The sequence below is a fragment of the Rhinolophus sinicus genome, chromosome 14 (genome assembly GCF_057876585.1).
Source record: "Rhinolophus sinicus isolate RSI-liver-muscle chromosome 14, RSI-T2T, whole genome shotgun sequence".
NCBI lineage: Eukaryota > Metazoa > Chordata > Mammalia > Chiroptera > Rhinolophidae > Rhinolophus > Rhinolophus sinicus.
Genome location: NC_142514.1, coordinates 24,596,846 through 24,609,606, shown reverse-complemented (window position 1 = coordinate 24,609,606; position 12,761 = coordinate 24,596,846). Strand labels below are relative to the sequence as shown.

At 42.6% G+C, this 12,761-nt stretch overlaps 1 protein-coding gene across 1 annotated transcript in view; it reads left to right on the top strand.

Annotated features, from left to right (window-relative positions):
- The window catches only part of PSMB2 (proteasome 20S subunit beta 2), a 28,885-nt gene extending 19,774 nt beyond the window's left edge, over positions 1-9,111 (top strand). Inside the window, exons 4-6 of the mRNA XM_019726503.3 lie at positions 5,143-5,305; positions 6,794-6,843; positions 8,877-9,111. Of these exons, the coding sequence (XP_019582062.2) occupies positions 5,143-5,305; positions 6,794-6,843; positions 8,877-8,984 (321 nt within the window). The 3' untranslated portion in view covers positions 8,985-9,111. The remainder of the gene's footprint in view (positions 1-5,142; positions 5,306-6,793; positions 6,844-8,876) is intronic.
- Positions 9,112-12,761: the final 3,650 nt, after the last annotated feature.

Genomic DNA, 12,761 nt, shown 5'->3' with positions numbered 1-12,761 from the left:
CCGCTGCTTGTCACCGCCCAGACACTCGGCACTGATTTTGTTGTTTCAATGTATTTATCACAACTGTTCTCTTTAGCTGTAAAATTTATGGAATTTCGCACTCTTCTTAATCACTACAGTGTTTCGTTTTCATGAGAGGAAATATACAAAGAGTTGTAAGCGAAAGAGTTGGAGGGGAGGGAACCATTCCATCTGACTCAAGGGAAGTTTGCATCTGTGTGCCATGTACACCTCCCACCCCCGAACGTACACGGGAACTGAGCTCAAATGCACAAAGTAGAACAGAGTTCAGTTCTGCAGGGCTCAGAGGTACTTAGGAAATCCATTTCAATCCCAGGGAGAAGTACGTAAAAGATGTGTTTACTGGCTAATTCCCCTGGCTTAACTCTTGTCCCTTTTAGCAATCAAAAAGGTGGATCATTTTATCGGCTGCCTGTGGTTCATCTTCTGGATCACCTTATTATCTAGTCAGATCTGTTAAATAATGTAAGATCCTAAAAATGATGGTGGTGGTGGTGGTGATGATGGTGGTAATAACTAATCTGTATTATTACTGTGTAACAGGAATTACATCGAGGACTTCACATTTATTTATTTAAACCTTGCCACAACCCTATAATGATGTGCACTGTTATTATCTCTGTTGTATAGATAAGGAAATGTCAAAATGACTTAAAGCTCTCCACTTTAAAAAGAAGCCTATGTCATGCATTTTTTAAGGAAGGAAAAGATAATACTAATACATTTGTCTAAGGTTCCCCTCCCCTTGTAAAGAGGCAAAATTTTGATGGTATCTTATTTTAGAAGCTAAAATTCTTTTTGAGTTTCCAGGATGGGTCCTTTAAATTTTTTTCTTTGTATATCACTTAGCTACAACTTTAAAACTAAGCACATTGGTATTTGCAGTGCAAACCATTGATGGCGATCCTCAAGGCCATTTGGGCCGAGTGTCTCAACTAAATGTTTGCATTCATTTACTGGTTATTTATTTGGATGTTTAGGTTCGTTCAAAATGATAAATAATATTCAGTCCTGGCCTCTGCTGTAGAAGATACTGAGGCATATAAGATACAATTCCTCCCCATGGGGACCTCATGACTTTGTTTTATTATCTAGATTTGCTACCTAAACAATTAGAATAGTGGACACTGGCAAAGAATCAATTACATCAGGCACAGAATAAGGATGACTTTGTAAAAGCTAGAGGATTCCTGGAAATTCAGTCACGATTGATTAGTGTTCCTATTAGAATAACTGGAAAATGCTCACATGTGATACTGATCGTGGGGAAGAAGGGAACCAATGAAAAAGTAGCTAGAAAGTGAGGCTTAGCACTCAGGATGGACATATCTGTAAGGGCGGAAACAGCATGAAAGTACTTAATAAATGGTAATTTGCTCTCCAAATCTGGATGTAGGGTTTGTTTTTCATTTTGTTTTTTCAGGCTTCTGGAAATCTCTGACTCTATGCCTATGTCAATCTCAAGATGGGTTAAAGTAGGTTGACTATAAACCAGATATGCTCTAAGTATTAATGTTTGTGAATGTTTTTGACAATAAACACGGTCACCTTAGGGCCCCTGAAAAGAATGTGGGAAGGACAGAGGAGGAAACTTGTTTACTGCATTTTACCATGTGTCAGGCAGCACGGTGGGCACTTTTTGTAAACATCTCTCCATGTCCCTTTATGAAGACATATGAAAAATTTCACTTGTATTTCAGTGCCAGGAATAAATGGGCTTCTTTTGAGTACTTGCCCTGTTTATTTCATAGATACTGACTTTCATAGATGATTGTGTTTTCCTATTAATAATTTTAGTATTTTTTGAGACTTTACTGTCTTAGGCACCCTGCTTATTATTTATATGCATTATCTCTGTGAATCTTCACTGAAGCCCTTTTGTAGTAGGTATTAATTCCATGTTTTCAATGAGAACACTGAAATTGAGAGAGGTTAGGTGACTAACTTTTCTAAAGCCACACATCTGGTAATAGAGCCAAATTTCAAGCTCGGGTCTAACTCTGCAGTGTAACCCAGCTGTTTCTTCCTGAGATGTTTGTTTATTTATGTTCTTGTTCTCCCCTTTATTTAATTCTAAACGCCTGACCTGTATCCTAACTTTTTCCTTACTTAGCAACCAGTGTCTTAAGGAAGGTAGAAAGAGAAGGACCCAGGAGTCTAGGAAAAAACATGTGTGCATTCAGACAGAGGCTTCCAGTGGATTTGAACTTGAGCCAGTTCTCAAAAGTAGGACATTTGTTTAGTGATTTTCTGAATCTTTCTTCTTGTGATACTAGGTATTAGCCACATGTATTAAAACATATGTAATGCATTCTAGTGTGATTATTATTCAACAGATTTTTATTGAGCATATACTATATGCTTGTATATCATTAAATATCCCAGACATAGTCCTGCCTTCATGGAACTTATAATTGGTATAAATATTTGAATAGATGGGTTGTGTCTTACACATTCCAAGTATTTCCCTAACTACACCACAAGCAGTCACACATGTATATGCTGTAAGATTAGCACGGAATTGAATGGCTTGGGATTTGTCTCATTCCAAGAAAACACTAATGAATCAAGAATATGTAGAATGAAGAAATGTAACAGTCAAGAAACCTATAACTATGGCTTTGTCACTTTGAATGCCATGATTTGTAGAAGAGCATGAGAGTGACAGTACACAAGACTATTTAAAATTTTAAAGAACTAGTGTGAGCCAGAGATCTTTGATGGAGCATTGTCAGAAGAATTTCAGAAACTACAAGTTGTTACACAGATGTATTGATTTAATTAGTCTAGATAACACCATTTATTTATGCTTAAGCATCTCACACATGCAAAAGTTGGTAATTTGAAGTCACACAATAATTTGTGAGTTATCTTCTATACCACGTGTTGTAGCTTCTGAATACCAACTTTGACAAGTGTGTGTGTCAGATGCCTAAGCATAAATAAATGATATTATATAGACCAATTAAGCAATACACTTTGCTTTTGGAATTCTGTTGACATAGTTGCATGTAAAATCTTTTGGTGGTGGCTTTTAAGATCACATTAATTGTTTTAAATACAGTGTAATCTTATATTATGGGCAAGATCTTCATTGGAGCAGAATATACCTGTGTTCTGCTGGGTAGATCTCTTTGGATATCTGGGTGGATTCTTAATATACCATTGCAACTTGATAAAATTGTTTTGCTTAAATATATAGTGGGTGTTTGGCTCGTGAATGAAGACAAGTACAGTTATCTTCTTAGCAAAAAGATGAACTTATTTTTGTGATAGGTAAGAGACTATATTATTAAATCTCTTGGGGAGGGAAACCAGTTAGAATCCTCTCTCTCACACACACACCCCCACCCCACCTTCACCCCTTTTGCTATTCTAATTTTAGCTGTAAGAACACAAGGTATTTTATGTTTGCCTGATTTTACAGTACTGTTTTCACACTTCAAAAAATGTTATTAGTTATGCTGTATATTTTTTTATCTTTAGCAAATTTAAACAGTTTCACTGTTGTTTAAAGTGGAAGCTGTCAAAAGGAGACTGGAGTGTAGCTAATATTCTAGGAATTTAGGGAGCATCTTTTCTTCCAGAGTTTGAGATGCCTCACCTCTATTATTTTTTCTCACTATACTCCCTAGAAGATAGAAAGGGGAAGGATTAATTAACCCAGTTTTACACATAAGGAAACAGAAGCTCACAGGGGTTAAGTGTCTTGCCTGAGGTCACAGGATGCAGCAGTGAATTCCAGAGCCTGGCAGAGTGTAGCACACTACCCACTGGGAAATGTGATAGGCAGGTAATTATTTTCTCAGAAGACTGGACTACTGCTGGTCAGTTCTTACTCCTCTGAGACTATCCACCGTCTTATCCCCAAGGCAGAAATTTGTTTGCAGGTTAGAGCTACTCTGTAATCTTTAGCACAGCTGGCTTAGAATTCCAAGTAAGTATATAATATTTTCATGTATTCTTCTAACATGAATTTCTTCAGGCTGCCAAGTGCCCATGTTAATCAATGTTCCAAGAATGTAAGATGTCACTTTTAGGGCCATTAGCTGTTATTAGTCTATGCTTTATAATAGGGGGCATAAAGGTACTCAGTTTCATTTAATGTGCACTCAATGGAATACATAAGTTTAGGGATGGACACATAACCTTGGGCAAGGCCTGCTCACTACCTGCTCACTGAGGCAAATGGAAGAGGAAAACCACGTTTTGCAGAAAAAAAGGAAGCCATGCAAAATGGGAGTCTCACTGCTGATGCCTGGGGGCATAGACAGACTGAATTTAACATGGAAAATGGCCCAGCTGGTTTAAAAAAAAAAAAAATCATCCATTTGGAGATGAAGAACAAGGCAGGCTTAGTCAGGGTTCTCTGTAGGAGCTCGTGTTCTCAGACTTACAGGTAAAACAAAGAAAAGACACCTATAAATCCACGTTACAGTTACTTTTTATTTGTTTCATTGATAAAAATTACTTCTTAGTTATTTTAGGGGAACCTTGTCATGTTAGGAAAATGTTAGCATGTCACCTAAATCTGTAGTTCTGGGTTTTTTTGTATTCATGAACTTCCAGTATTATTGTCTGCATTAAAAGTTCAGTGATTTGACTTAAATGCTTGAGACCTACTATCCTTCACCACCCTAAGAGTTACTTCTTTAATAGTGGGACATACAGCTAACCACTTAAGATTTTGCTGGAGGTGCTCAGACTGAGCCTGTTTACTTTGGAGGATGTGGTGGGAGCTGCTGCTTTCTCTAAGTCTGTGGCTTGACACTGTCAGAATTGTTTGTTGGTTTCAGCAATTAGGAGAGACAAGAGCGCCCATGCTTTGCCTTTGAAATGCTTTTGTAACAGGTTCTGCTCCATAGGCTTTAAGAAGAAAGCTTTTTCATGTACCTTAAAGTGCTCCAAGTGCTCTTCTGTTCAAAGAGAACAAGCTGACCTCCCTTTACTTCTTACCACACTCTAGGTCTTTTAGGTTTCTCTAAATTTTTACTTTCATCATGATTTACTTAGCGCTGCTATGTTCTTATTCATTAAGAGTTGGAATGTTCCCATTTGCCGTGGGAAGAGATGCTGGTAATACTACTTTGACGATCGCTCCGCCATGTCTTTCTTTGGCAGACCCCGTATCATGTCAACCTGCTCCTGGCTGGCTACGACGAGCATGAGGGTCCAGCGCTTTACTACATGGACTACCTGGCAGCCTTGGCCAAGGCCCCTTTTGCCGCCCACGGCTATGGTGCCTTCCTGACTCTCAGTATCCTGGACCGATACTACACACCAAGTAAGTTCCCGCAGTCTGAGTGGGGAGTGGTAGGAGAACCCCACCTCTGCTGCTTCCGTTTGTGCACCACCCCTTGGAGTTGGGTGGCCAGGGCTTAAATAAAGGATGGATTCTAAGAAGCACATGCTGGTGTCCTCTCCTGTCAGTAGGGTTATTGAAAAGCTCGCAAAAGTCCCTTTTTTGCCAAACAAAATGAGATACTGCATGGGTCCAGAGCTGGGTTTTGTTTTGTTTTAAAGGGGGTTGGAGTAGTGAGTAAAAATAATTCTTCAGTTTGGTTTTTTGTTTGTTTTTGTTTTTCATTCATTTTGCCCTACCTGGATGCTTATTAGTATCTCAACTGCTGAGAATGAAGAAGTAAACCAAGTGGTTGGTGTGTTTGTTTTGAGCTTGTGAGGATGAACAGGTTCCCAGTGTGACAACTGAGGATTTCTTTGCTTAAATGTCAGAGCTTTTATAGGCCACTATTCGGGGCCCTTGGTTCTTACACCTAATGGCTCCCTGCTCCTGCAAGATAAAGGTGGCCCTCTACTTGTCAGTAAACTGTCAGCTTGGCAAAGCTTCCGACACAGGGATGTTTTTATGCTAAGTTCTATCTTCTGACCCCAATCCCACCCTCAACTTTAGCCACTGTGAGCAATAGGGGTTTGGGAGTCAGCTTTTTCAGGATATCGAGGCAGCACAGATAACCACTTCTTACATTCCATTCTTCCCTGTCAGTATAGTGAAAATCTGGCTTGTTTATTCCTTTTTTTTTTGGTGCTGCCCTCTCTCTCAACCTCAGCCTTGCCAGAGCCCCAAGCCACATCCTGAAAAGAATTAGCATGGCCTCCCAGTGACTGTTTCTTGATTTGGCATCTGTCAGTAATACAGCTGATTTGCCCACCAAAATAACCACCAACCACCCCTGAAGCCTAACTACATAATATGTCATCCCAGTTTGCCATGCCTATGGACAGTTCCTTTGGCTCCTCTTTTATGAGTCTTTGCCCCATCCTATGAATTCTCTTTCCATTGTTAAACTGAGACCCAGCTGGGAAAGTGAGGCTGAAACTCTGGCCCTGTCCTCCCTTTCCCTGATTTGCAGCTGGCTAGGGCAGATGGAACTGGTTTAAGCCCTGGTCTAAAAGGGGGGTAGGGGAGGTGAGGTGGGGGGTTGGGCTATAAAAAAGAGGCAGGCCTCTGGACTTCTCTAGAGGCAGGCCCTGGCCATGGGAGGCAGAATTCCGTCATGCTTACCCTTCTCTGTAGCAAATCAATTTGCAATGGCTGTGGCTGCCAGAGCATTGGGGGGAGCACCCTCAACTGCATATGGAATAAGTTTGTTGTAAGCTAGAAGGCTAGGCATTTTTATTTTATTTCTCAAATTTTATTTTGTCTTTGCCGTTTGTGTGACACGCAAGAAGTTTGAAACTAATCACAAATTGCGGTGGAGAGTTGGATTTAATGGCAGCACCTTGAATGCTTGGCCTCTGTGTTCTCTTTCAGCTATCTCACGGGAGAAGGCAGTGGAGCTTCTTAGGAAATGTCTAGAGGAGGTGAGTAGCTCCCATGAGATCCTGAAAGGACTGAAAAAGTTTTGTCTCCCCTGTTTGCCAATATTGTTCTAGCTCCTCACTTGCATTTTTTTCTGATCCTTGCCAGAGATGTAATAAATACCCACTAACCAGATGTGAAGTTGCTACCAGTGATAGAGTTTGGTGGATAACAAGCTTATTTTTTCCTCTCACGGGTTACCTCTTCATCAATGTCAATTTTACAGCTTAATTACTTTTCTTTTTGGTTCATCCAGACTAGTGGTTCTCAAATTTTAGCATGTATAAGAATCATCTGAGGAACTTGTTTAAAAAAAACAGATTCAACACCCCACCCCACCCCCAACCCCCTCCTGATTCAGTTGTCCTGGTGTAGAGCCTGAGAATATTTTAACCAGCAGTCCCAGGTGATTTTGCTGCAGGTGGTAACTGGGCCATATTTTAAGAACGGCTGCCCTAGATTTTATACCTGCTCAATTCTTGTGCCACCTGGAATTGCCATACTACCTGCTCCCTTAACAGTGCATGAGTCCTGGAGAGAAAGCTTTCCCTGAGAATTCAGGACACCATGGAAAGCAACTAGGAAGCTGCAGGCAGAAGAGGAGAGAAGCCTTTAGTTTATGAGGCCAGAAACATGGATCCCACTCATTCTAGTACTACTCCTGAGAGTCAGAGGCTTTTGGGTATGAATGGAGGGTGAGGAGGAAAAGAAAGCAGCTCCCTTAGGCTTTTCCATTCTTCTACTCTTCTTGTGGCCTAAGGATTAACTTGAATTCATGGTGAGAGAGTAAGAGGATGAGAGCAGGAGGAGCCTTGGACGAAATGTCAGTTTGCCTCTTACACGTGTCCGTCATTTCCTGTCCACAGTACTTCTTCCTCGTTTGTAAATCCCCTTTCCAAAGCAGAAGCTGAGAATAAACTCATGTGCTTTTCTTAACCATTCAGCTGAAAGGCCCGATTAGTCTGGCAGTCCCAAGCGTTGCAAGGGGCTGCCAGGAAGAAGCCAGGAATATCAAGTGCTTTGAGACTTTATTCCTCATAGAGCCTAAAGACGATCATTTTAGAAACCCATATTGCCTTATGGTCACCTTTTCTTGATCTTGGAGCTTGTTTCTGGACCTAGGCGTCATCAGCCAGAGAGGACTCTGGAAGTGAGTGGGTTGTTGCTGCCCAGTCCTTAGCAGTAAAGGAGTTAGGAAACATCAAGGAAGGGAGGGCTTAGGCCTGGGGAGGTGGACATTTCTGGAATAGTCTCCTAAGGGAGCAGGTAGAGATCTTTGTGCCTTCTCTCTGGAGACTAAGTGAGGCATCCAGAAAGGGTAGCCACAGAAGCAGAGATTTCCTCCAGCGGTGTTCCTCGGTAATCTCCAGCCAGGTCAGTGGGGCTGCCTGCTTCGAGGCATGTAGACCAGAGTTCCTTTGGAACAGCCTCAAGCTGAAGCTGAGTCTTACGAGAAAGCAGAGATGTTACTTCAATGACAGGTCAGCTTGTACTGGAGAAGACCGAAGCAGGGGTTGTTCCAAGAGCAGTTCTGCTGACATCCTTCCCAACACCCCTCCAGCTACACATGCAAACGTACACACACCCAGTCCTTACAGTGTGGGAGGGTGACTGGAACAAACTGGGGGTACCTAGGAATACCTTGCTTTGGTCCAAAGCTTGTTCCTAGGGCAGTCATCCTTTGTTGGCTTACTACCTTGAGACATTTTAAAAGAGAAGTCTGTGTTTACCAGGCTGATTGGTAGCCGAGTGTGGGAATAGAGCATTGGATTGTCTCATTCTTTTGTCAGCTGACTGACCAGAGACAAGCTCCTGGCTCCATCTCCCAGTTCTTGCTTACTACCATCCTGTCAGTCTCCCACTGCAGTTGGGGCTTTCCTCAGTGTCCTGGTACCGATGGCCCCCAATAGAATGTAAGCTCCACAAAAGCAGGGATTCTTATTTGCCTATATGCCCAGTGCCTCAAACAGAGCCTGGCCCATAGTTAGTGCTCAATAAATATTTATTGACTAATTTCCTTCATGTCTCTCTGCAGCTCCAGAAACGCTTCATCCTGAATCTGCCAGCCTTCAGTGTTCGAATCATTGACAAAAATGGCATCCATGACCTGGCCAACATTTCCTTCCCTAAACAGGGCTCCTAACGTCATGCCCTATGTCCCACGTGCCAGGGAACTTTTTTTGATGGGCTCCTTTATTTTTTTCTACTCTTTGGATGTGCACTCTTGATATATGGCTAATTCAGAATAAAGCTAAGTATGGATAAATTGAGTTCTCTGGTTTGAGTCTCAGTTCACCTGACATCACCCCAGGAAGGAAATGGACGGAGGATTATTTGCATTGGACTTTTTGCCAGGACTGTCTTTCTTCCTGTCCCTTTCCCTTCATACTCTCACTGCCCTTGGGCAGCTGACAACCCCACATTCTATTTCACTGCCCAGCTTGCTTGCTAATGTCTTGTTCCCTCTGAAGCACTGGTTCTTTTTGCCCCTAAGCTTAAAAATTTTTAATTAATTGACACGAATAGGTCATACATGCACTTTTAAAAAATGCAAACAGTACAAAGACATAGTAAGAAATGTTTCTCCTGCCCCTATAATTTGATAACCTGCTTTTCTTTCCCGAGGAAACTTCAGCTACTGATTTCTCATCTGTCCTTTAGGAGGTATACTGTTCCTGTATAAAACATGCAGTGTGTGTACACACACACACACACACACACGTACCCTTTTAAAAATAAGATTGCACTCACCCCCAGATTCCAACTAAGTAGGTTTGGAACATAGGAATATTTTTTAAAGCTTCCCAGTAATTCTTCAGTCATGATAGAACCACCTTACTGAAGCTGCTTTGCAGCACTGGTCCTCAAATTTTAGCTTGCATCCAGTCCCCTGCAGGGCTTATTGAAACTGTGCCGGGTCCTACCCCTGTAGTTTCTGCATGTTTGGGGTGTGGCCTGAGATTTTGCATTTCTAACATTTCCAATCGTACGAGTAAGATTAGCCCTACTTTATCCAATTTCGTGCTACTCTTACTACCACATAAAGATAGGTTTTTGGTGTATATGAAGTGAAATATCTAAGACACTACTTACAGATCAGAACATTAGTATTAACAGTATTGCGTTAACATCAGATTTGAATGTCATACACTTTTTAACACACCAATGGTAAAAGCTTTATACCATAAGAAAGTTACTCATTGGATAAATGGGGGAAAGATGATGCATATGGCTGGCTCAACCTCCAGTGCCACTGCCAGTATGCGTAGGTTTGGGCTTTTGGCTAGATTCCCGAGTCTCTTTCTAAGACACCTGTTGTTTAAAGCCCCAAAGGTGACTGTGATACCTGCCCCAGCTGAGTGCCACTACTAAAGCACAGGCAGTCCTGCTTTGTGATTTTCCCATCTGTAAAATGGTCCAAATCATACATTTCCCAGAGGGCTGTTGATGAGGTTTGAGGGAAGGAAGATTTTCAAAGGCTGCCCTCATTCCTCCTGGAGCATTGTGGTCATTTAGAAGAAAACAGGAAAGTCTTTTCCATAAATGAATATAAACACCTGAAATTGTGATGCTTACCTAGTCAACTCCCCATTTAACTTGCAGCTACTTGCTTTGCAAGAAGGAAGCCATGTAAACCATTCTTGTGTACTTTTTCTTTAATCGTCATTGACTTTTTGTTAGGACTAAACCCAGATAGAGGCAAAAACCCTATTTTGCTGTCGGGGGAGGAAACCTTACTGGGAAGAATCACAGTGAGACCTTAGAAGCTTCGTATGCCACTTGCAGTCTCCACACTGTACTGTTGCCTCTGCACTGTTATGATCTTGATCTGCTAGAGGAGCAGAGCCTTGGGTCCTGAAGGGATGGGAGGACCTGCTTCCCCTTGCTCAGCTCAGGCCTGCAAGCCTCTCCGGGGGGCCATGGGGTGCAGTGGAAATGAAGGGATGGGCGGATCGGACAGATCTGTGAGTCCCACTCACCCTGACCTGGGCAAGTTACTCTGAGCTGTAATTTTCTTATCTCTAATATAGGACTTGCTGAGGACCTGGTTAACTTAGGGAAAGTTGTCAGGCACTGAAAAAGTTTGTAGTAAACTAGTTTCTTCCTTGTTCACTGTAGAGGTACTTACAACCTTTCGCTGATTTGTTACCATGTGGTGGGCATTAAGTGTTATTTAATCCCCCTCAACTTCCCATAGTCTTAAGATAATTTTAGTAGTTGAATGCCTCTTGCCAGGCCCAGGGCTTTGGTTAAAGCACAGCATACTTCCAGCCTTTCCTCCATTCCTCCTTTCATATGGGTGGGTTGAGGTAATGAAACTTCTTAGGAAATCACATCTTCAGACCTTTACCTGGGAGATGATGCCCAGACCCCATGTTCCTTTCACTTCTGCAGAACATTCAACATCGCTCTCTGACAGCACACCTGCAAAGAACCAGGGAAAGAACCTTCCAGGCGGACAGAACAGTGAGTGCAATGGCCCTGAGGCATAAAAAAATGGTAATTTGAGGAACAGAAAGGAAACCAGTATGACTGGAGCAAAGGAAGAGAGTAGTTTGAGATAAGGTTGAAGAGGTAGGCAAAGTCCAGATACCTCCCTGCAGGGCCTTGCAGTGGTCCGGAGGGCTAAGGTGGTGGCAGAAGGGATAGAACAGGATAGGCTTTCTGATGGATTGGGTGTAGGGAAAGAAGCAAATAGAGCTCCAGTTTTTGGCTTGAGCAGCTGGGTAGAGGGTGGTGCCATTTATTGAGGGGAAATGTATTGGAGATTAAAAGTTGAGTACTTCAGTCAAGTGCTCCATTTTGGACATAAGTTTGAGATGCCTGTTAGACAATCCAGTGGAGACATCAGGCAGACACTTGTACATCTATACCTGGAGTTCAGGGAGGCCAACTGTTGGAGGCCAAGTAGAGAAGGAGCCAGGGTTGGAACCAGTGAGATCAGGAAACCAGGAGAAGTTGGGAACCACAGAGAAGAGAGTGTTTCAGGAAAGACCAAGTGGTCAAGTATGTCACATGCTGCTAAGTTCAGAGGAAAGGCCTGTGATTTGACTTAGTGGCCACTGATGACCTTGCCGAGTGGCTCTCGATAGACTGGTGGGGATAGGAGCCAGATTGAAGTGGGTCGAAGAGTGAACTGAGGTGTGAGGAAGTGGAGTTAGGGGTATAGCAATCTTTCAAAAACTTGAACTGCAAAGGAAATAAATGGGGAGAGGACTTAAGTTTTCTAAGGTAAGAGATCCTAGAATGTGTGCTTTGGGGAATGATCTAGTAGACTATTCAGTAAGAGAGACACTGATTATGCAGGAAAGAAAAGATGCCTGAAGAATGAAATCTTCAAGAAGACAAGAGTGCTGGATTAGTGTTGGCTTAAGACACACACACACACACACACACACACACACACACACGTCAACAGCATTCATACTGACACACATACAGACCTATCACCAATGGTAACACATCACATAGACCTAACAGCCAGACTGACACATTCACACACAGGCCCACCAAGTGACAACAACATACAGACAGACCCAGGGGTCACTTACACACACACACACACACACACACAACTAAAAGCCACAGTGACAAGCCAGATAGACCTACCATCTGTACCTTCTCTCACACAGGTGCCCACAGCCCCCTCCTCTGATTCACCCTTGGAGGCCCCTTCCCAACCCCGCTTCCTAATTCCCAGGGCCTCTTGGGAGGCAAATACAGGCCTGGGCTAAAGGACAAGGAGGGCTTCACATCCAGTGAAAAGGATTTATTAAGAGAATGAGACAGCAGTCTGAGAGTTGGGGAGGTACGTCAACTGCAGGGTCCAGAGAAACAGCACATACGAAATCCCAGCGACAACTTCAGGGTCCCTGACGTCTTTCTTCCCTCCCAGCCTCCCCGCCCTTCCCCACAGCCC